Source organism: Mastigoproctus giganteus, chromosome 13, assembly GCF_048544385.1.
Source record: "Mastigoproctus giganteus isolate SK-2022 chromosome 13, ASM4854438v1, whole genome shotgun sequence".
Classification (NCBI taxonomy): domain Eukaryota; kingdom Metazoa; phylum Arthropoda; class Arachnida; order Uropygi; family Thelyphonidae; genus Mastigoproctus; species Mastigoproctus giganteus.
The window spans coordinates 81,260,970-81,282,426 of NC_143587.1; the positions used below are offsets into that span (position 1 = coordinate 81,260,970).

The 21,457-nt window shown below is 37.6% G+C and overlaps 1 protein-coding gene across 1 annotated transcript in view; it reads right to left on the reverse strand.

Moving 5' to 3' along the window:
* The window catches only part of SMC1 (structural maintenance of chromosomes 1), a 635,181-nt gene that overhangs the window by 9,441 nt on the left and 604,283 nt on the right, over nt 1–21,457 (reverse strand). Inside the window, exon 26 of the mRNA XM_090388169.1 lies at nt 10,950–11,060. Within this exon, the coding sequence (XP_090244295.1) occupies nt 10,950–11,060 (111 nt within the window). The remainder of the gene's footprint in view (nt 1–10,949; nt 11,061–21,457) is intronic.

Genomic DNA, 21,457 nt, shown 5'->3' on the forward strand with positions numbered 1-21,457 from the left:
TGGTCCTCCAGGTTGGGGGTTGTGCGGGAGGCTGGTTCCCTCACCATGTAAAAAAAAATAAAAACTCATAAAGCTCAAAGAGGAAAACCGGACAGACAAAGGGATGTGACTTGGACTGGAAAAAGGAAATGAAAAGGAATAACGGACATTTTAAATACTGCAACATGGAATATAAGACAAGAATTAGGATATAAAGAAGTCGAACTACTTAAACATTTAAAACAGAAGAAAGTAAATATAGTAGTAATAACAGAAACAAAGAAAAAATTAAAAGGTACAAAAGATTATGATTCTTATACATTGATATACAGTGGAGTAGATCAAAAGGAAAGAGATAGTGGAGGGGTAGCAATATTAATAGATCGGAAATGGAAAACAAAAATACAGAGCTACACATTTATAAATAATAGCAGTAAGATTTAAATTAGACAGAGATTATTTATGTATAATTGGAATTTATGCTCCAGAAGTTGGAAAAGAGGAAGAAAGAGATAAATTTTATTTAGAGTTACAAAAAGAACTAGATAAGAATATAAAAAAGGACCATGTAGTTATTTTCGGAGATTATAAGGCTCGGGTAGGGAATAAGCCAGTAAAAAATATTATGGGATGTTATGGAGAAAATAAAGTAAATGGAAATGGATATCAATTAAGAGATTTTGCAACATTTAATAATTTAAAGATAACAAATACATTTTTTAGAAAACATAATATACATAAATATACATGGTCGGCAAGAGGTACACAATCAATAATAGACTACGTAATAGTAAATCAAAAATTAGCAAAACAATGTTGAGAAACTAGGGTGTTTAGAGAATATGATATTAATTCAGATCATTTTTTAGTGACTTCAAAAATAGAGTTATGGGCTAAATGGAAGAAGAGAAAAGCTTTTAAACAGGGGAAGGAGGAGTTGGGTTATAAGGTATATCTACTTCAAGAAGAAAGTATACAAATTTATTTGAAAAATTTATATGAAAAAAAAAAAAGGATTAAAGACAAAATAAGTAAAACATCAGAGAGAGAACAAATAGAAAAAAAATGGAAAAATATATGAAATATAATTCAAAAGAGATACTAGGACAATTCAGGAAAAACTATAAGAAGATGGGAAGTAAAGATATGGAATGAAGAAATAGCTAAAGCAGTACAAGATCTTAAATATATACAAAACAGGACAAATGAGAATGAAGAAACAAGAATGCAATAAAACTAAAGATATAATAAGTGTTTTTTTTTTTTTTTTTTTTTTAAGAACATTAGCAACTAAGGCCATTTTGCTCCTGAGATATGCGGTGGTCATTCCCTGACCTTTCCACATCCTCCGTATTTGATGGTCACGAGCTCGAACCTCGGTCTAATCAAGAAGCATGTGCTACGCACTGCTGCTGCTCCTGCCCACCTGGCTACGGAAACGCCCTATATAATAAGGAAGCCTAAAGCAGAGTCATGGGATAGATTTATAAGCACAACAGAACATTATGTTCAAGGAAGACAAAATTTGGCATATAGTAGTAGTAGTAGTAGTAGTAGTGGCATGTGATGCAAGAAAGCAAATGTATGAGCTTATGCAGCATCAGCCAAAAAAAAAATAAAATAAAAATAAAAAAAAAATAATCACACCATTCCCTCCAAATGCCTGTCCAGTTCCCCCTTAAATTTATTCAACCTATCAACTTCCACAACGACAGATGGAAGTTTGTTCCAGCAATTAACCACCCGCTGGCTAAAGGCAAATTTCCGCACATCTATTCTACATCTGTCCTTTCTTAATTTGAATTTATGCCCCCTTAGGTTCGTAATCTGAACAAGTGGAAGGATCCCATCAGATTTCAGCGTGCAGAACCCATTCAAGGCCTTATACACCTCAACCAGATCACCGCGCAGGTGCCTAGTCGCCAGCCACTGCAATTTACAGAACTTAAGCCTCTCTTGATAAGAGGAACCCTTCATTCCCCTCACCAATCTTGTTGCCCTTCTCTGTACACGCTCAAGTAAATCTACATCCTTCCTAAAATGAGGCCTCCAGACCTGTACGCAGTACTCAAGGCGTGGCCTGACCGCCTTATACAGAGGGATAATCATCTTCTTTTCCCTGCTAGCAAAATTCCTATATATCATTGACAAAACCCCATGACCTGCCCTGGCAGCCTGTCTGCATTGCTCAGAAAACTTCATATCTGACTGCACAATTACTCCCAGGTCTTTTTCATTTTCTACCACCTTAAGTGCAGTACCACACAGTTGGTACGTTTCTCTGGGGTTACTTCTACCCCAGAGAAGTATTTTGCATTTGTCAAGGTTAAACTTCAGTTGCCACTTCTCAGCCCATCTGCCCAAATTTTCTAGATCCTGTTGCAGTAGCACACTGCCATTACTATCATTAAGAACCGTGACAACCTTTGTATCGTCTGCAAACTTTGACACTAAGCTTGATATACCTTAATCAATATCATTGATAAATATACAAAACAACAGTGGGCCCAACACTGAACCATGTGGAATTCCACTAATAACATTAGTCCACAACGAGCAGCATCCATTGATTACCACTCTGTCTTCTCCCACTTAACCACCCTTTTATCTATTGTAGCAACGTACCCTTAATACCATTCTGCTCCAATTTGTACAGTAGTCTTCCATGTGCAACAGTGTCAAAAGCTTTCCTGAAATCCAAGTATATGATATCAGAATTATTTTTTGCACCCAGTTCCTTTGTAACCACATCATAGTATCCAATCAAATTTGTCAAACTTCAAGAATAAATATAAAAGAGGAAGAACAATGGAAAAAAAAACATTACTTTCCACAATTCCAAGAAGTGTGGAAAGACCAAACATATCAAATAGAAGAGATACAGTTTCAATATTTAAAAAAAGGAAATAGAAATGATACAAAGAGTTATAGAGGGATTAGCATATTAAATACAGTATACAAAACGTATAGCAAAATAATAAATAATAGAAATTAAAATTATCTCTGATGAAATATTAATAGAAGAACAGGCAGGATTCAGAAAAGGAAGATCATGAACAGATAATATATTTATATTAAAACAAATAATAGAAAAATGAAAAGAGTTTAATTTAGAAATGCATTTAGCATTCATAGATTATGAAAAATGCATTTGATTGAGCAAAGATGAAAACTATGGGATATATTGAGTAATAAAGGATACCCAAAGCATCTTACAAAAATAATACAGAGTTTATATCAAGGAACAAAAATAGTAATATACAGGTAATAAATTAACAGAAGCAAGTATAATAAATCAAGGAGTTAGACAGGGATGTAGTGTCACTAACACTGTTTAACACATATATCGAGGATATGATATGTAAATGGAAAGAAGAAATTAATAGAGGTATATATTTAAATACAAAGAATAGGATTAATACACTGTTATTTGCAGATGATCAAGTAATTATTCAAGATAGTGAAGATAATTTACAAAGAGCAGTATTTAAATTAAACCAAATAACAGAAGAATATAAAGTTAAAATATCAACGATGAAAACTAGAACAATGGCCTTTAAAGGGAAAAACACGGTGAGAACAAAAATAGTTATAGACAATAAAATATTAGAACAAATAAAACATTTTAAATATCTAGGATGTGATATAACATATGATGTCGAAGAAGATATGAACCAGAAATTGGCGCAATTTCAAAATATATATGGAACAATAAAAAGAACTCTGGCTAAGAAAACAAGGAAAGAAACACAATTGAAATTCTACAAAGTAATAGCAATACCAACACTTCTTTATGGTTCTGAAACATGGATACCGAAACAAAGAGACATTAATACAATGTATTCTATTAATGTCTCTCTGTTTCAGTATCCATGCAGCATTGTCATTTTCATTTCTGCAGCTTGTAAGCTGCAGAAATGAAATTTTTAAGATATGTTAAAGGATGTACAAAATTAGATAAAATACCAAACGTAAATATTAGAAAGGAAGTAAAGATTTACTCAATTAATGGAAAAATTATAGAATATAGACAAAGATGGAAAGAACATGTAGAAAAAAATGGAAGATAATAGATTCCCTAAATTAGCTTATACATATAGAGCAAAAGGAAAAAGAGACATAGGAAAACCAAAGAAAAGATGGGCAGACCTCTTCGACATCAGAACAGGCGATCGCCTACTCCACGAAGGATGATAAGATAAGGGTTATGCTGTAAATTAAGAAACACATAAAATCTAAGGAAGTGCATCCAACTGATGTTGGTGGACGATGCAATGGTGAATCTGTTTGGTGTAACACTCAGCACTGGGAAAGGAAAAATGAGAGTAGGAGCATGTTATAGGCCTAATGACTCTGAGGAGTACAATGAACAGTTGTGCAGAGAAATAGAATGGGCCAGTAAATCAGAATGTCTTGTAATGGGGGATTTTAACTTTCCAGATATTGACTGGAAATTGTGAGTTGATCACTCGCACGCTAGCAAGACTTTTGTAGATTTATTGGAGGGTTGTTTTCTACAGCAACATGTTTGAGGGGTAACCAGAGGGAGTAATACCCTTAATCTGATTATCAGCAGTGATTATTCATGCATTAAGAATTTGCAGATAAAGGAATCACTATGTGATAGTGATCACAGTGTACTGATGTGGGATTTACTTAAAGATGTAACTACCATCAAGGGTAAAGGGAAGGGTTTTTGTTTTCGTAAAGGTGACTACAGTGGTCTCAGGCAGTTTTTAAATTCTATACAGCGGGATCAACTGATGATATCACCAACAGTGAATTCTAAATGGGAAGCCTTTGGGGACTTAATCTTGGAGGCTATTAGGCTTTTCATACCAACTAAGAAATACTTTCAAGGTTCGGGCCTAAATGGATGTTGGAAGAATTAATGAGGCTCGTGGCAGAGAAGAAAAATGCATGGGATGCATATAAATTATCAGGCAACACGAAAGTCAATGGCAGATATAAGCTAGTCTGTATCAAGTCACAAGAGGTTAGTCAGCCAAAGGCAGATTATGAGAAATCTTTGGTAAAGGATGCAAATTAAAACAGAAAAAGAGTTCTTTACTTATGTAAACTCTAGAAGGAAGGGGATGATTGGTCTACTTAACATAGATAGTTTGACTATTGTTGATCCTGCTCAAGTAGCTGATATATTGAATGAGTATTTTGCATCTCATTTGCATACGAGGAGAGTTGTTCAAGGAGGGGAATGCCAGAAGTTTATCAAACTTTAACAGGGAGCTAAGTGATTTTGTAATAACTGAGAGAAAAGAGGAGGAGAAATTGTTGAAGTTAAACATAAAAAAGGAACCTGGGGAAGATGGAATCTATCCAGTTATAATGAAGGAGACAGCAAGTAAGCAAACCTTTAGCCATAATTATGAGAGCATCCTTAGACTCAGGGAAGGTCCCCATGGACTGGAGATGTACAAATGTATTCCTAATTCACAAAGCGGGTTCAAAGGGTGACACAATTATAGACCTGTTAGTTTAACTTATGTTCTGGGGAAAATAATGGAGTCACTGGTTAAACAGATGATACAGGATCACCTAGACAAGACAGCAGTAATAGTTCAGAGTCAGCATGGGTTTGTTAGGGGGAACCTTGTCTGACCAATTTGATTGGATACTACGATGTGATCAGAAAGGAACTGGATGCAAAAAAAAAAAAAAATTTTGATATCATATACTTGGATTTCAGTAAAGCTTTTGATAGTGTTGCACATGGAAGATTGCTATACAAATTGGAGTGGTATGGCATTAAGGGCAAGTTACTGCAATGGATAAAGGGATGGTTGAGTGAGAGATGGCAGAGAATGGTAAAAAACGGACATCGTTCTACGTGGACTAACATTGTTAGCAGAGTCCCCCAGGGTTTGGTGGTGGGCCCATTGTTGTTTTGTGTTTTTATCAATGATATTGATGAAGGTATAATATCAGGCTTAATGTCCAAGTTTGCAGGGTGTTAATGATAGGAAAGACAGTATGCTACTGCAACAGGATCTAGAAAAGTTAGGCAGATACGCTGAGAAGTGGCAACTGAAGTTTAACATCGACAAAAACAAAGTACTCCATTTGGGTAGCAGTAACCCAAGAGCAACATACCAACTGTGTGGTTGGTCACTGAGGGAAGTGGAGAGCAAAAAAGACCATGGGGGTAATTGTGCAGTCAGATTCTCTGAGGAGTGCAGATGGGCTGCCAGAGCAGGTCATGGAGTTTTGTCAATGATATATAGGAATTTTGCTAGCAGAGACAAGGAGGTGATTATCCCTTTGTATAAGACAATGGTCAGGCCACACCTTGAGTACTATATACAGGTATGGAGGCTTCATTTTAGGAAGGATGTATAATTGCTAGAACGAGTACAGAGAAGGACAACAAGATTGGTGAGAGGAACAAATTGGTGCACTTACGAGGAAAGGCTTAAGTTCTGCAAGTTGCAGCATTCTAGTTGCAGCAGACTAGGCACCTGAAGGTGACCTGATCGAGGTGTATAAGGCTTTGAATGGTTTGAGCAGGCTCAAATGATGACAAGATACTTCTGCTTGCTCAGATTAAGACCCTAAGGGGGAATAGATTCAAATTGAGGAAAGACAGTTGTAGAATAGATGTGCAGAAGTTCACCTTTGGCAAGCAGGTAGTTGATTGCTGGAGCAGACTTCCATCTGTTGTTGTGGAAGTTGATAGCTTAAATAAATTTAAGGCTGAACTAGAGAAACATTTGGAGTGACCGGATGGGTGAAATGGGAAGTTTTTTTTTTGGCTGATGCTGTATAAGCTTGCTTTCTTGCATCATATGCATCAACTAATGCTAATATTGCTGCTGAAGCTGGATACTATGTTGTGTGCTGATCACAGAAATAAATGAGAAATAAGGTCGATGCTCGGAAACAAAATGTTCTTGGTTTTCACATAAAAGTTGGTGCCTTTTGCCATTTTTTTTTTTTTTTCCTTCTTTTGGTTATAATCTTGAATTATTGTTATTTGCAAATGCATCTGGAATGTAACATGCAAGTACATTAACTAAATTGTTTTTGTTAATGTAGGATTAAAATGTGTGTGTTTTTTTTATGTTAAACTGCGATTTGCAACTGAAGGCACAACATGAAGTCAGCATTATGAAAACCTTACAAGTACACTAAACATAGATGTTTTTACTATATGGAGACACCCACATCTCTTTATTTTATGGTTGCCATATTAATGAATAGTGTTATCATAACTCCTACATAAAAATAATTATATATACAGTATGGGACTCTGTATTCAGAATCCCTATCTCCAGAAGGTTGACAAAATCTGTTTTCTCCCACCCCCATCTACAGCCTTTCCTTGACACTTCTGGTAGTGCACTGCTAGAGATCACGTGCCTTCTGTTGTAAATAGTTCACCTTCCACATATGTTACGGCTCTGTTTCACAGCAATATTTGCAACTCATTGCAATTATCAGCCACAAAGTGACATGTCCAATTTTTACCATCAGCATAAAAAGAAGTTCAACTTCTGCTCCTCTATCCAGCCAGGACTGGATTTATATATAAGCTAAACAAGCTGCAGCTTAAGGCCTCACATTACAAGGAGCCTAACTACATCTTAAAAAATCCTTTTTTGATATTGTTACAGGTGAATTGTAAGAGAGAAGGGCCTCATACATGCTATAGCTTAGGGTCACATCGTCTACGGGTTTTGTGGAAAGAAAGTCCTGATGAGTCACCTCAACCACATCTCAATCCTAATAGAATCCTGTATAAAAATATTTTGTAACTTGACTCTCCAAGTTGAAAAATGCCCTCATGGCTTGTTCTCTTTGATCAGAAGTGGTATTTTGATTACATTTCAGAGCACACTGACATGGTTTAGCTTGAAATTCTTTTGCAAGCATTAAATGTCCATTCCTATTTTTGTACTGCATACCTTGTAGTCTTTTATGGTTCTGAATATTTCAAGCCCATTTGTCAGGATTCCGGCTCTGTTTCCGCCCAGTATTTGAACAATTTGTTTTGGTAGCTGGGTTATGGGCAATATTTGCCTTGTTTGATCCAGACAACGAATCAAAATAAATACAAAAACATTTCCTTGAATTGGGGTTTCTGAGTATTGGAGGATCACTATCTGATTCATTACTCTGCATGTCACAATAATAATTACTTGCCATCTTTATTTTACACCCATAAATTATTTCTTTTATAAAATAATGTACTTTTATAATTAATATGGTCTTTCTTGTTTAACACTTCACAATAACGTTGATTATGGACAATTGTTGACAACAAACTGGAGTTAATCAAAATGGATTCTGAAAAATATTAACTGTTATTTAGAAGCCATACACAGTTCTGCCATTTTGTGGTGATAAATAAAATTATCAAGGTTAATCGTTCGGTTTCTGAAAAGTTAAGCACTAATCATGTGCTCTGGTACTAAAATTGAGAAAATTACAGAAAGTGGAGCTGATCAGTTTGGCTCCTGAGTGGCTCATATGTAGGATAGCAAAAACTGCTAAAGGCATAATGCAAAGTGTTCCCCGGAACACATTAATTCAGAAGGGATAAAAAATTTTTTTCTTCTCTTTAATGTAACGGGAATGTGTACTCAGTTCCGGATCAAGGTATTTTCATGCTCCAGGCAGAAATATTTTTCAACATTCCAAGGATATACAGCAATACCTCGCTTAGCACGCTTTCACTATAACATGGTTTTTAATTAAGTTTAAATTGAAAATTTATTGTTCATATTAAAACTCATTCAATAGCCTAGGTACATATACGTATATGCTGTGGTGCCAACTCTATTGTCTCACATGCACATGTGTCAATAGCTCCCCTCAGGCAGTCAGCAGCAACATGCAGCAGTGTTCAGTATTTTTAATTTCATCCTGATGAGACAATGTTGATAGCTTTTCAAACTTTTCATTTCACAATTTAGCATGTTTTGCCCCATTTGGCAAATTATTGCACTGGTTTTGAATCAAATTCAGACAACTTCCAAAGATGTTGTGAAGATTGGAAAAGACTTGGGATTCAAAACTGGATACTGCCAATGTACATGACTGCATTGACTCACATGCAAATGACTTAGATGATGCAACTCTCATTGAAATTGATGAGAAAACTACATATGAAGAAGAGGAAAACAATTCTGAAGAGGATAACACTGTAGTGGCACCAAAAGAATTTTCAACAGATGAATTGGAGAAAGTTTTTTTTTGGGGGGGGGGAGGTTTATATGGTCTGCGAGGCAATTATGAATGGAGATCCAGATGTTAAAGGTAGCATCAAGATACAGCAAATTTTACAAGATGGGATTCGATGCTAAAAAGACTTGTACGCCGAGAAAAAGAAGACACGACTTCACCAGACTTTATTATTGAAATACCTAAATGAACAATAATAGAATAGAATAGAATCTTTAATTGCAGCAATGATAGACATACAATTAGTCCCGTCATGGCATGGTGGTGCCAGGGGTTAACAAAACATTTGTTAACCTTTGTTCTCATCTCTCATGATGTTACCTTTTCATTAATAAAATTTTTGCAATATTTTTTATTTCAACTCCCTTTAATTGGCTATTGCAAAGTGCAAATTGTTTATAGATTTATTATAATTTGTTTATAGACTGTTTCTCTGGTACACATTCAATTAAAACCCATTATAATTATACCTCAATCAGCACAGTTTCACATAACATGGAACAGTTTTGGTACCAATCATCAGTGCTATGCGAGGTATTGCTGTATATATATTTTTTCATGATTTATAAAATTTGACACCCCTGGCAAGGACTCTGCTAGCCCATGCCATAATCTGGCACTGTGTGTACCTCTTTCTTTAAAGTAAAAACATTGTAATACAATTTTGGCTACATTTTAAAGTTAATTTAAAACTTGCTTTGCAACTGTTGGTCTGAAATCCCTTTCAAAGCTCTGTTTCTGAATATTAAAAGGGACTCTAGAAGGCACCACTGTCCAACTCTTCTTAGCATTAAATCATACAATTTGTTTATTGAAAGAAACTTATAATAATTACATCATTCTGAACAGTGCAATAATGAATATTGATACATTTTATTCTACAATTAAGCTTTGTTACTTTGTAGTGTCAAATGGAAATCGAAAAGGAAGATGTTTCATTTGTGTTCACAATTTAAATGAAAATAGTGCACTATGGTTAAGTAAGTTAAGTAACTCTTTGTAGAAAGCATCTGGTATATCTTTTGGTCACTGCTAACTCCCTCACTCAATAAACATAAAGATGAGTTGGGACAAGTTAGAATGTGTGGTCATAGCAGTATTTGTCCACAGAAAACAACTGCCATCAACAGTTATGGTGTCACACAGCAATACCCTCAGAGAGAGAAAACTTGACACAACTATGACAAACAGCACAAATAATACATTTTACAGTGAGATTCCCATAGTGTTGGCAACTGACAGGCTACTACGTGACACAAGGAAGGCAGGCATGACATAAAAAGCTGAGCATACCACGAATATAGATAATAAAATTTATCATCTTTGTTTCATGATAATAAAAAAGAAATTTTTCTTTTGGTGAAAACAAGAGATAAATACACATAGATCCTATCAACAGCTAAATATAGAGAATTTACATGTTTGTTGGCTGTAAAATGATGTGCATTTAATGCTTCCACTTAGCAATTCTACTAAGCAATCAAAGTGGGAAAAGATCATCTTGAAATATGAAAACTAACCTGCACACAAACACACACAGAAACGAAACTGTTTACAATAAAAATACTTTGGGTCAATGCATATTCATAAATTAAAAAACAAAAGAAAACTGGGTAAATTTTACAGCAAGCTATTATGTGGGTGTCAAAAGATATTCCTAACGCTCATGTTATATCGATGTTGCACTAAATATGTCTAATATATTTTAATTATGCAGAGAGAGAGAGAGAGAGAGAGAGAGAGAGAGAGAGAGAGAGAGCACTACTCACATCTGGTACAATTCCAACCAATGCATCAGCATGGCCATAAAACTCCTCTTTCAATGATATAACAATGCACTGGAACGAAGTTTCAGTCTGTTCTCTGATGAACCGAGCAACCTGAAATAAACGAACACATACATATTAACAATGCTAATATATTTTTCACATACAATGGGGCTACAAAGATTAAGAATTTCCAGTTTCACAAGTGCTTGTCACTACACATCCCCATAGTCTTAATGAATCTGATATAAAACTTGAGCTGATTAAGGGAAAAAAAAAAAAAAAAATTGGGGGGGAAGACTTTATAAAATTCATTTGGGAAGGGGTTCTCAAACTTTGTGATAATGCAATTCCCTATAATGATAAATGTATTTGTGTAACCCATCCCAATAAATAAATCTAATGATCTCATTTAGGTTAGAGTTGAACATGAAATAAATATAATACTTATTTTTAACAATTAAATTTGGATTTATATAAAAAATAAAATTGTTTTGAAAACAGGCAAAAACCTAGCACATAAAATTTGAGGGGGGAAAGACCCCCCCCTCCAAAATTGCTTGCAATCCAGAGTTGAAAACTTCTGCATTAGGATACTGGAAGTAGGAGCAGGGAAGGTGGTGGGACCCTCTCGTCAAGGAGTTCATTTGTTTGAAAGCAATGCAGTTTAACATGTATGTTGCTACTTACATTTGCGAGGTTCCTTTAGAGACTGCTTCTACAGGGATGGGATACACTTAAACAGAAAGGGTGCAAGAATATTTGCTGATGCTATCAAGGCAGCATTAGGTGGGTCAGAAAACTGCTGCTGGCTTGGGGGGGGAATTAACAGACTAAAAGAGTAACAGTAGGAGCATGCAGAGGCAAAAGTGATTAGTGCACTGCTTCTATTGTAATCAGCAGCAGCTGATAGAGCAGGTTGCTGGGGATTACAAGAGCTGTTGGGAGTCATCATGGAACAAGTAAATACATGGACTGTGTTAGAGTAACTAAGAGTAAGAACAAGTGCATGTATACCAAGTATATATATGCTAGAAGTATAGTAAATAAATTTGATGAACGTGAAGTGCTGATCAAGGCATCAAAGGCAGATATTGTTGGGATATCAGAGACATGATGTCACACGGATATAAGCAGTGCAGAACTGGAATTTGGGAAGTACAATGTGTACAGAAAGGACAGACAGGGTAGCAAGGAAGGAGGGGTTATGCTGCTAGTTAAGAGAAACATAAAATCAAAGGAAGTGCATCTAGCTGACATGGGTGGACAGTGCAATGTTGAGTCCGTTTGTTGCAACATTTGATGTGACTGGGAAATGTAAAATTAGAGTAGGCCTAATAACTCTGATTAGCACAATGAACAGTTCAACAGAGTAATAGAGGCATGTGATGCAAGAAAGCAAGAGTATGAGCTCATGTAGCATCAGTCAAAAAAAAAAAAAAAAAAAAAAATCCACTTCACTCCTCCCTTCTTTCGAAATACCTGTCCAGCTGAGCCTTAAGCTTATTTAGGCTATCAACTTCCACGACAAGGGATGGAAGTCTGTTCCACCAACCACCCACCTGCTGGCTAAAGGCAAATTTCCGCACGTCTATCCTACATCTGTCTTTCCTCAATTTGAATTTATGCCCTCTCAGGTGATTATTCTGAGCAAGAGGAAGAATCCCATCAGCATTGAGCATGCTCAAACCATTCAAGGCTTTATTCACCTCTATCAGATCACCTCGCCGGTGCCTAGTCTCCAGACACTGTAATTTGCAAAACTTCAACCTTTCTTCGTAAGAGCAACCCTTTGTTCCATTCACTAATCTTGTTGCCCTTCTCTGTACTCGATCCTGCAGCTCTACATCCCTCTTCAAATGAGGCCTCCAGACCTGTATACAGTACTCAAGGTGTGGACTGACCATTGTCTTATACAAGGGAATAATCACCTCCTTATTCCTGCTAGAAAAATTCCAGTATATCATTGACAAGACACCATGAGCTAATCTTGCAGCCCATCTGCACTGCTCAGAGAACTTCATATCTGCCTGCACAATTACCTTCATGTCTGCCTGCATAATTATCTCCTTTTCATTCTCTACCCCTGTCAGTGTAGTATCACAGAGTTGATATGTTGCTCCGGGGTTGGTGTTTCCCATATGTAGTACTTTACATTTGTCAATGTTAAACTTCATTGGCCATCTCTCAGCCCATCTGCTCAATCTTTCCAGATCCTGTTGCAGCAGCATAGCGTCAGTAACGTCCTTAACAACCCTGCCAATCTTTGTATTGTCTGCAAACACGGACACTAAACTTGATATACCATCATCAATATCATTTGTAAATACAGAAAACAACAATGGCCCCAACACTGAACCTTGAGGGACTCCACTAATAACATTAGTCCATGATGAGCAGTGTTCATTGATTACCACTCTGTCTTCTCCACCTCAACCACCCCTTTATCCATAGCAGCAATTTGCCTCCAATGCCACACTGCTCCAATTTGTGCAGCAGTCTTCCATGTGCAACAGTATCAAAAGCCTTTCTAAGATCCAAGTATATAATATCAAAGTTATTCCCTGCATCCAGTTCCTTTGTGACTGCATCATAGTATCCAATCAAATTAGTCAGACAAGACTTCCCCTTAACAAACCGATGCTGTGACCGAGCTATAACTGAAGTCATGTCTAGATGATCCTGCAATGCTTCTTTAACCAGTGCCTCCATTAATTTCCCTAGAACAAAAGTTAAACTCACAGGTCTATAATTACTTATGTCAGCCTTTGATCCTCCTTTGTGAATTGGGGTCACATTTGCACATCTCAAGTTTATGGGTACCTCTCCTGAGGATTTTATGTTGTTGTTATTTAGGAGCATTAGCAACTAAGGCCATATTGCTCTGGGAATATGCGGTGGCCTTTCCCTGACCTTTCCGTATCCGGTGGTGACGGGCGCGAACCCCGGTCTAATCAATAAGTGTGTGCTACGCACTGCTGCTCCTTCCCACCAGGCTAGAGAGGCGGGCCCCTCCCCTCTCCTGAATCCAAGGAAGCTCTCATAATTATGGCTAAGGGTTTGCTTACTACCTTTGCTGCTTCCTTTAATATAACTGGATAGATCCCATCCACCCCAGGTGCTTTTCTTGTGTTTATCTTCAACAATTTCTCCTCTACTTTACTCTCAGTTATTACAAGATTATCTAGCTTACTGTCAGAGTTGAATACACCTCTGGCATTCCCCTCACTGAATAACTCCTCATGTGTGAATGTCGATGCAAAATATTCATTTAGTTTGTTAGCTACCTGAGTAGGATCATCAACAGTTGAACCATCGATATCAAGTGGACCAATCTGATTCATCCCCTTCCTTCTAGAGTTTACATAAGTAAAGAACTCTTTGCTGTTTTTCTTTGAATCCCTTGCCAAAGATTTCTCGTAATCTGCCTTTGCCTGCCTAACCTCCTTTGTAACTTGGTTACAGATTAACTTATATCTATCATTAGTTCATCTGACATCCATTAGGTCTAAACCTTGAATAATATTTCTTTGTTGGTATGTAAAGCCTAGTAGCTTCCAAGATAAGTTCTTTGAATGCTTCCCATTTTGGATTTGCTGTTGGTAACATCATCAGTTGGTCCCACTGTATAGAATTTAAATACTGTCTCAGACCATCGTAGTTGCCTTTACGAAAGCAATAACCCTTCCCTTTACCCCGATGGTAGTTACCTCGTTGAGTAAATCCCACTTCAGCACACTGTGATCACTGCTACCTAGTGGTTCCGTTATCTGCAGATTCTTAATGCATGAAGAATCACTACTGATAATTCAAATCAAGAGTATTACTCCCTCTAGTTGTCTCCCGAAAATGTTGATGTAGAAAACAATCATCGAATAAATCCACAAAAGCCTTGCTAGTGTGTGAGTGATCAAGACTCTGATTTACTGGCCCACTATTTCCCTGTACAGTTTCTTATTATACTCATCAGAGTCATTAGGTCTATAGCTGTTGTTGTTTGTTATTTTGGAGCATTAGCAACTAAGGCCATATTGCTCAGGGGATATGCGGTGGTCATTCCGTAACCTTTCCGCATCCTCCGTATTTGGTGTTCACGGGCTCGAACCCTAGTATAATCAAGAAGCATGTGCTATGCACTGTTGGTCCTGCCCACCTGGGTATAGAGGCGCCCTGACATTTCTGCATCCTCCGTATTTGGTAGTAACTGGCTTGAGCCTGGTCTATTCAAGAAGCGTGTGCTACGCACTGCTGCTCCTTCCCACCTGGATACAGAGGTGCCGGGGCCCTATAGCACACTCTTACTCTCAATTTTGATCTCCCAATGCTTAGGTCACACCAAACTGACTCGACACTGCACTGTCCACCGATGTCGACTGGCGTCTCTACCTTGGATTTTGTGTGTTTCTTAACTAATAGAATAACGCCTTCTCCCTTCCTATCCTGTCTATCCTTTCTGTAGACGTTGTACTCTCCAAATTCAATTTCTGCATTCCTTATATCTTGTGATACCACGTCTCTGATATCCCAACAATATCCGCCTTTGATGCTTTGGGCAATGCCTCAAATTCATCAAATTTATTTACCAAACTCCTAGCATTGGTGTACACGCAAGTATACATGCACCTCTTTCTACTTTTAGTTACCCTAACACAACCCATATGTTTACTTGTACTGCAATGACTCCCAGCAGTCTCTGAAATATCCTGCATCTTTTTTTCCAGGCTTCTGCTCATTCCAACAGAAGCAGTACAAGAATCACTTTCACCTCTGCCAGTGGCTACTGTTAATCTATCAGTCCTTGTATCCCCCCAAGCTAGCAGTTTTCCAACCCACCTAATGCTGCCTCGATAGCATCAGCAAATATTCTTGCACCCTTTCTATTTAAGTATATCCCATCCCTGTAGAAGCAGTCTCTCCTGTTAACAAGTACAGAGCAGGCTGAAAAAAATTCTATCCCTTGAGCCTTGCACAATCTTTCCAGGATCGAATTGATCAACAAGACTCTCATCATATACTCTCTCCTATTGTGTCTGGGCAGAATTGCAGACACTTTCAAATTCAACCCTAATTCACGGCTTTTTTTTCAACAGTGACTTGTACTTGTTAAGTAATTCTGCCAGTCTCCTACTCTTAATATCATTAGTTCCAACATGTACAACTATATCACCTTTTGTGCCCTTAAAAGATGATATCCGCTCTACAACATCATCAACCTTTGCCCCTGGGAGACATACCCTGGTCCTGTTCCACCTATCCTTTTTACAAAGCACGTTCCTCGTTTCTCTGACAATAGAGTCACCAACAACTACTAGTTCCTGTGGGACCAGCGCATTCTGCTTTGGGGGTTGCTGCTGTGTTGCGTGATAACCAAGTGCAAGGGCTGATGTGGGCAGCTGAGAGCTTGATGGGCCCCTCAATTTAGATCCTTCGAGGGCATCCACCCTGTCCGTCAAACCCTCATATAGGCCCATAACAATGCTGAGTTGTCACCTGATTTCATTACACTCCATGCATCGTGCTCACACAAAGACATCACCCATGGCGATATCATGTCCCATAACCGAACGCTCCACAAAGATCATGCAAGCAGTGCATTTTAAAAGGCTGTGATTCAGAGGGCAACTGCCCTCTGAATCACAGGATCGTTTCCTACAGCAACGTGTTCGAGGGGCAACCAAAGGTAGTAATACTCTTGATCTGTTTATCAGCAGTGGTTATTCATGCATTAAGAATTTGCAGAAAAAGGAACCACTAGGTGATGATAGTGATCACAATGTACTGATGTGGAATTTACTTAAAGATGTAACTATCATCAAGGGTAATGGGAAGGGTTTTTGCTTTCGTAAAGTTGACTACAGTGGTCTCAGGCAGTTTTTAAATTCTATACGGTGGGTCAACTGATGATGTTACCAATGTTGAATTCTAAATGGGAAGCCTTCAGGGATTTAATCTTGGAGGCTACTAAGTTTTTCTTACCAACTAAGAAATACTGTTCAAAGTTTAGGCCTAAATGAATGTCAGATGAATTAATGAGGCTTGAGGCAGAGAAGAAAAATGCATATAAATTATCAGGTAACACAGAAGCCTAGGGTAGATATATGCTAGTCTGTAATCAAGTCACAAAAGAGGTTAGGCAGGCAAAGGCAGATTACAAGAAATGTTTGGCAAAGGATGCAAAGAGTTCATTACTTATGTAAATTCTCAAGGTAGGGGATGAATCACATTTGTTCACTTAACAATGATGGTTTGGCTATTGATGATCCTGCTCAAGTAGCTGATAAACTGAATGAGTATTCTGCATCTACATTCACACATGATGTAACAAGTAGGTACTGCTTTTTTTTTTTTTTTTAGTAAATGTTTTAGTAAATTTTTTTTTTAGAAGCATTTCATATGTGAAGACTCATCACTCCAAGTAACTCTGGCATCTGTTGTTTGTAGTGCTCTAACATCAACAGATGGATTTGAACAAGATACTGAACCCATATCACTTGAATAAAATTCTATTTCAGTATCAAATGACAAATAATTATCATAAACTTCAACATAATTGTCCATCCCTGTTCCTTTTCAGTCCTGATGTCGAGGGCTGTGGATCCATTTTAATAATTTTATAGGAAACTACTTTTTAAACAAAATTTTATCAGTAGACACACACTAATGAAGATGTTTTGTTTTTCACAAACCAAAGAATTAAAAATCAGAAAGCAAAATCTTCAAAAAATTTTGCCTTTTCTTTTTGTAAAAATATGATAAAATAACATCAACATAAGCAAAGAACACATGAAAATGTAAACTAAGTATACAATTTTTATAATGCTCTCTAGACTGTGATTGACACAGGGCAAAATCCCAGCTGTAATGCAAATAATGCAGGATATGCGGTGGTCATTCCGACCTTTCCGCATTCTCCGTATTTGGTGGTCATGGGATTGAACACCGGTCTAATCAAGAAGTGTGTGCTGCTCTTACCACTGCTGCTCCTGCCCACAGAGGCGCCAGAGAGAGAGAGAGAGAGAGAGAGAGAGAGAGAGAGAGAGAGAGAGAGAGAGAGAGATGTGGATATAGAGCTGAAAAAATATAACTTTTTAGTCATTATAAATGTTTACAGCCATCAATAAGAGTTAATATTCATGGAAATATGCTTCTCTAAAACTGCTCAACCCACAAGGTATACATCTGGATAAAGGGGTGGTTGAGGGGGAGAAGACAGAATGGTAATCAATGGACACTGCTCATCGTGGACTAATGTTATTAGTGGAGTCCCTCAGGGTTCAGTATTGGGTCCATTACTGTTTTCTGTATTTATAAATGATATTGATGATGGTATATCAAGCTTAATGTCTAAGTTTGCAGACGATACGAAGGTTGGCAGGGTTGTCAAGGACACTACTGACACTATGCTATTGCAACAGGATCTGGAAAGGTTGAGCAGTTGGGCTGAGAGGTGGCAAATGAAGTTTAACATTGACAAATGTAAAGTACTACATATGGGAAATAGCAACCCCAGAGCAACGTATCAACTCTGTGGTACTACACTGACAGTGGTAGAGAATGAAAGGGACCTGGGGGGTGGTTGCGCAGGCAGATATGAAGTTTTCTGAGCAGTGCGGACGGGCTGCAAGAGTAGCTCATGGTGTATTGTCGATGATATAAAGGAATTTTTCTAGCAGGGATCAGGAGGTGATTATTCCCTTGTATAAGGCAATGGTCAGGTCACACCTAGAGTACTGTATACAGGTCTGGAGGCCTCATTTCAAGAAGGATGTAGAGCTGCTGGAACGAGTACAGAGAAGGGCAACACGATTAGTGAATGGAACAAAGGGTTGCTCTTATGAAGAAAGGCTTAAGTTTTGCAAATTACAGTGTCTGGAGACTAGGCACTGGCGAGGTGATCTGATAGAGGTGTATAAAGCCTTGAATGGTTTGAGCATGCTCAATGCTGATGGGATTCTTCCTCTTACTCAGAATAATCACCTGAGAGGGCATAAATTCAAACTGAGAAAAGACAGATGTAGGATAGACGTGAGGAAATTTGCCTTTAGCCAGCGGGTGGCTGGTTGGTGGAATAGACTTCCATCCCTTGTCGTGGAAGTTGATAGCCTAAATAAGTTTAAGGCTCGGCTGGACAGGTATTTCGAACGAACAGAGGGGTGAAGTGGAAGTGGTTATTTTTTATTTATTTATTATTATTTTTTTATTTATTTATTATTATTTTTTTTATTTATTTATTTATTTTTTTTTTGGCTGATGCTGCATAAGCTTGCTTTCTTGCATCAAATGCCTCTACTAATGCTAATGCTAATCTCTAAAATATGGAATCTCTAAATCCCTAAGGATGCTGGATTTTAAAGTATATTTTCCAATTATTATTCCCAGTGTTTGTAATATCAAACTGACTCAACAATTACATTCTCAACCACTGTCAATTGGATGTACTGTTATAGAACCCAAGCATTTCTTAACCAAGTGCCTTTTAACCTACATGCTTCTCACCCCCTTTCCTGCCCTGTCAGTCCTTTCTGTACACATTGCACTCATTGTATCCAAATGCCATATCTTCATGTTAAAGCAGTGCTACATTTCTGATATTCCCACATACCAAGGGTCGACAACCTGTGGCTTGCAAGCCACATGCGACTCTTTAGCTTTTAGCCCAGATGGCAAGGGCAGCGAAGTGAATATAGCGTTAGTTTCAGCGCAAGCTGCAAATACTTCTCAGTTTAGTTTGCCTGCACATTGTGACCAGAGCACGTGTACTGCAAGGTGTCGAAGATTAATCATTGCGGTGGTGGCAAATATAAAGCTAGATAGTTTAAGAATTGGCAGTTAGATTTATCCATTACTTTAGAAAGAGCAGGAGTAAGTGCAATGGGATGATAATTGGATGGGAGGGATTTGTCACCTTTTTTTTAGGAAGTGCCCGGATATGTGCAAATTTACAAGCAGAAGGGTGAAAAAGGTGACACAGAATAGGAGTAAGTTCAGGAGCACAGGTTTTGAGAACAAATGGACAAAACCATCAGGACCTCGAGTTTCTCTAGCATCAAGATTGTTCAAATTTCCACCGACATCCTTTGATGGAAGATCACACGAGGCATTGAATGGAGAATGCTGGGAATAGTAGGAGTGGTTTACTAAAATCATCAATACACGAGTTATAAGAAAAGAAGGATGCCAGCAGGTCAGCTTTATCTTTGGCTGAAGTGGCAATAGAACCATCTGATCTTTACAGATGTGGGAACAGAGATGGGAAAAGTTGCGGCCAATAGCATTGGCAAGAGTGCATAACACTCGACTACCATTTGAACAAGCAGTAAGTTTTCTGCTCTCAGCCTGTTCAAAATCTAGTTTAGACTGATTTGGACAGAAAATGAACTCTGAGATTTCAATACAAGCCAATTGCAATATGCAATATTCTTATCTTGAATCGCGTTGTCATATTTATTGGAAGAACTAGACAAACTATTGGAGGAATGAATAGGTGAAATGAAAAGCTGATCTGCCAGATCAAGTAGTGTATAATCTTGCTTTCTTGCATTTGCCACTACTAATGCTAATAATGTGGCATTGACAATCCATCTCTCCCCCCCCCCCCCCACATACACAATACTCAGACCCCTTCCAGTCACTATCTGGCAGAGTAGAGGCATCAAGATTATACACTAGCTGATCTGAAAGCCACCTAGAGAGTTAACAATAGGTTTGGTCCAATGGACCGTCTAGTGGCTGGCCTGTGAACACAGTTTTAGAACTTTACCCCCGAAATGTAAGTAGATTGGATGTCCATAAAAACTCTAAAAACATCAATTATACTGCATGATGGAAGAGATGTGGGGGGGGGGGGAGGTTGCTGCAGCTTTGCTCTGGAGACTCACGGGTTCTACCATTCTAACCGTGGGTATAACTCTTTCATATCATATACAATATGTGCTGATAAAGAAATATGTACAGCATTTGCATTGGAAAGTCACACCTCCAGTAATGTTAGTAATTATATAATTACTGCGATCAGTAATAATATAAATACTGTAATAATTGTATATTGAATTATGGCATTTTTACTTGTTTTCCTCAGCAAAAGTTAGTGGTACATTAATTTCAAGTGATTTATTTGTATACAGCATGCAATCTTTGAGGAAGTGGATAAAAATATTACTGTACAAAATTACGATACAGTAACGTTACTGTAAAAAGTTAAAGAAATATTACTGTAAATTGTTATTTTATTTATTTATTTTTTTTTTTTTTAGGAGAATTAGCAACTAAGGCCATATTGCTCCAGAAATATGTGGTGGTCATTCCCTGACCTTTCCGCATCCTCCGTATTTGGTGGTCACGGACTTGAACCCCCGGTCTAATCAAGAAGCGTGTACTACGCACTGCTGCTCCTGCCCACCTGGCTACAGAGGTGCCACTGTAAATTGTGTGGTAGTGAATTTTTTTATAGCCTTCAGTATTGTTATAATGATGTTTCAATGCAGTTGGTTTTGGTAATCTTGTAAAAATAA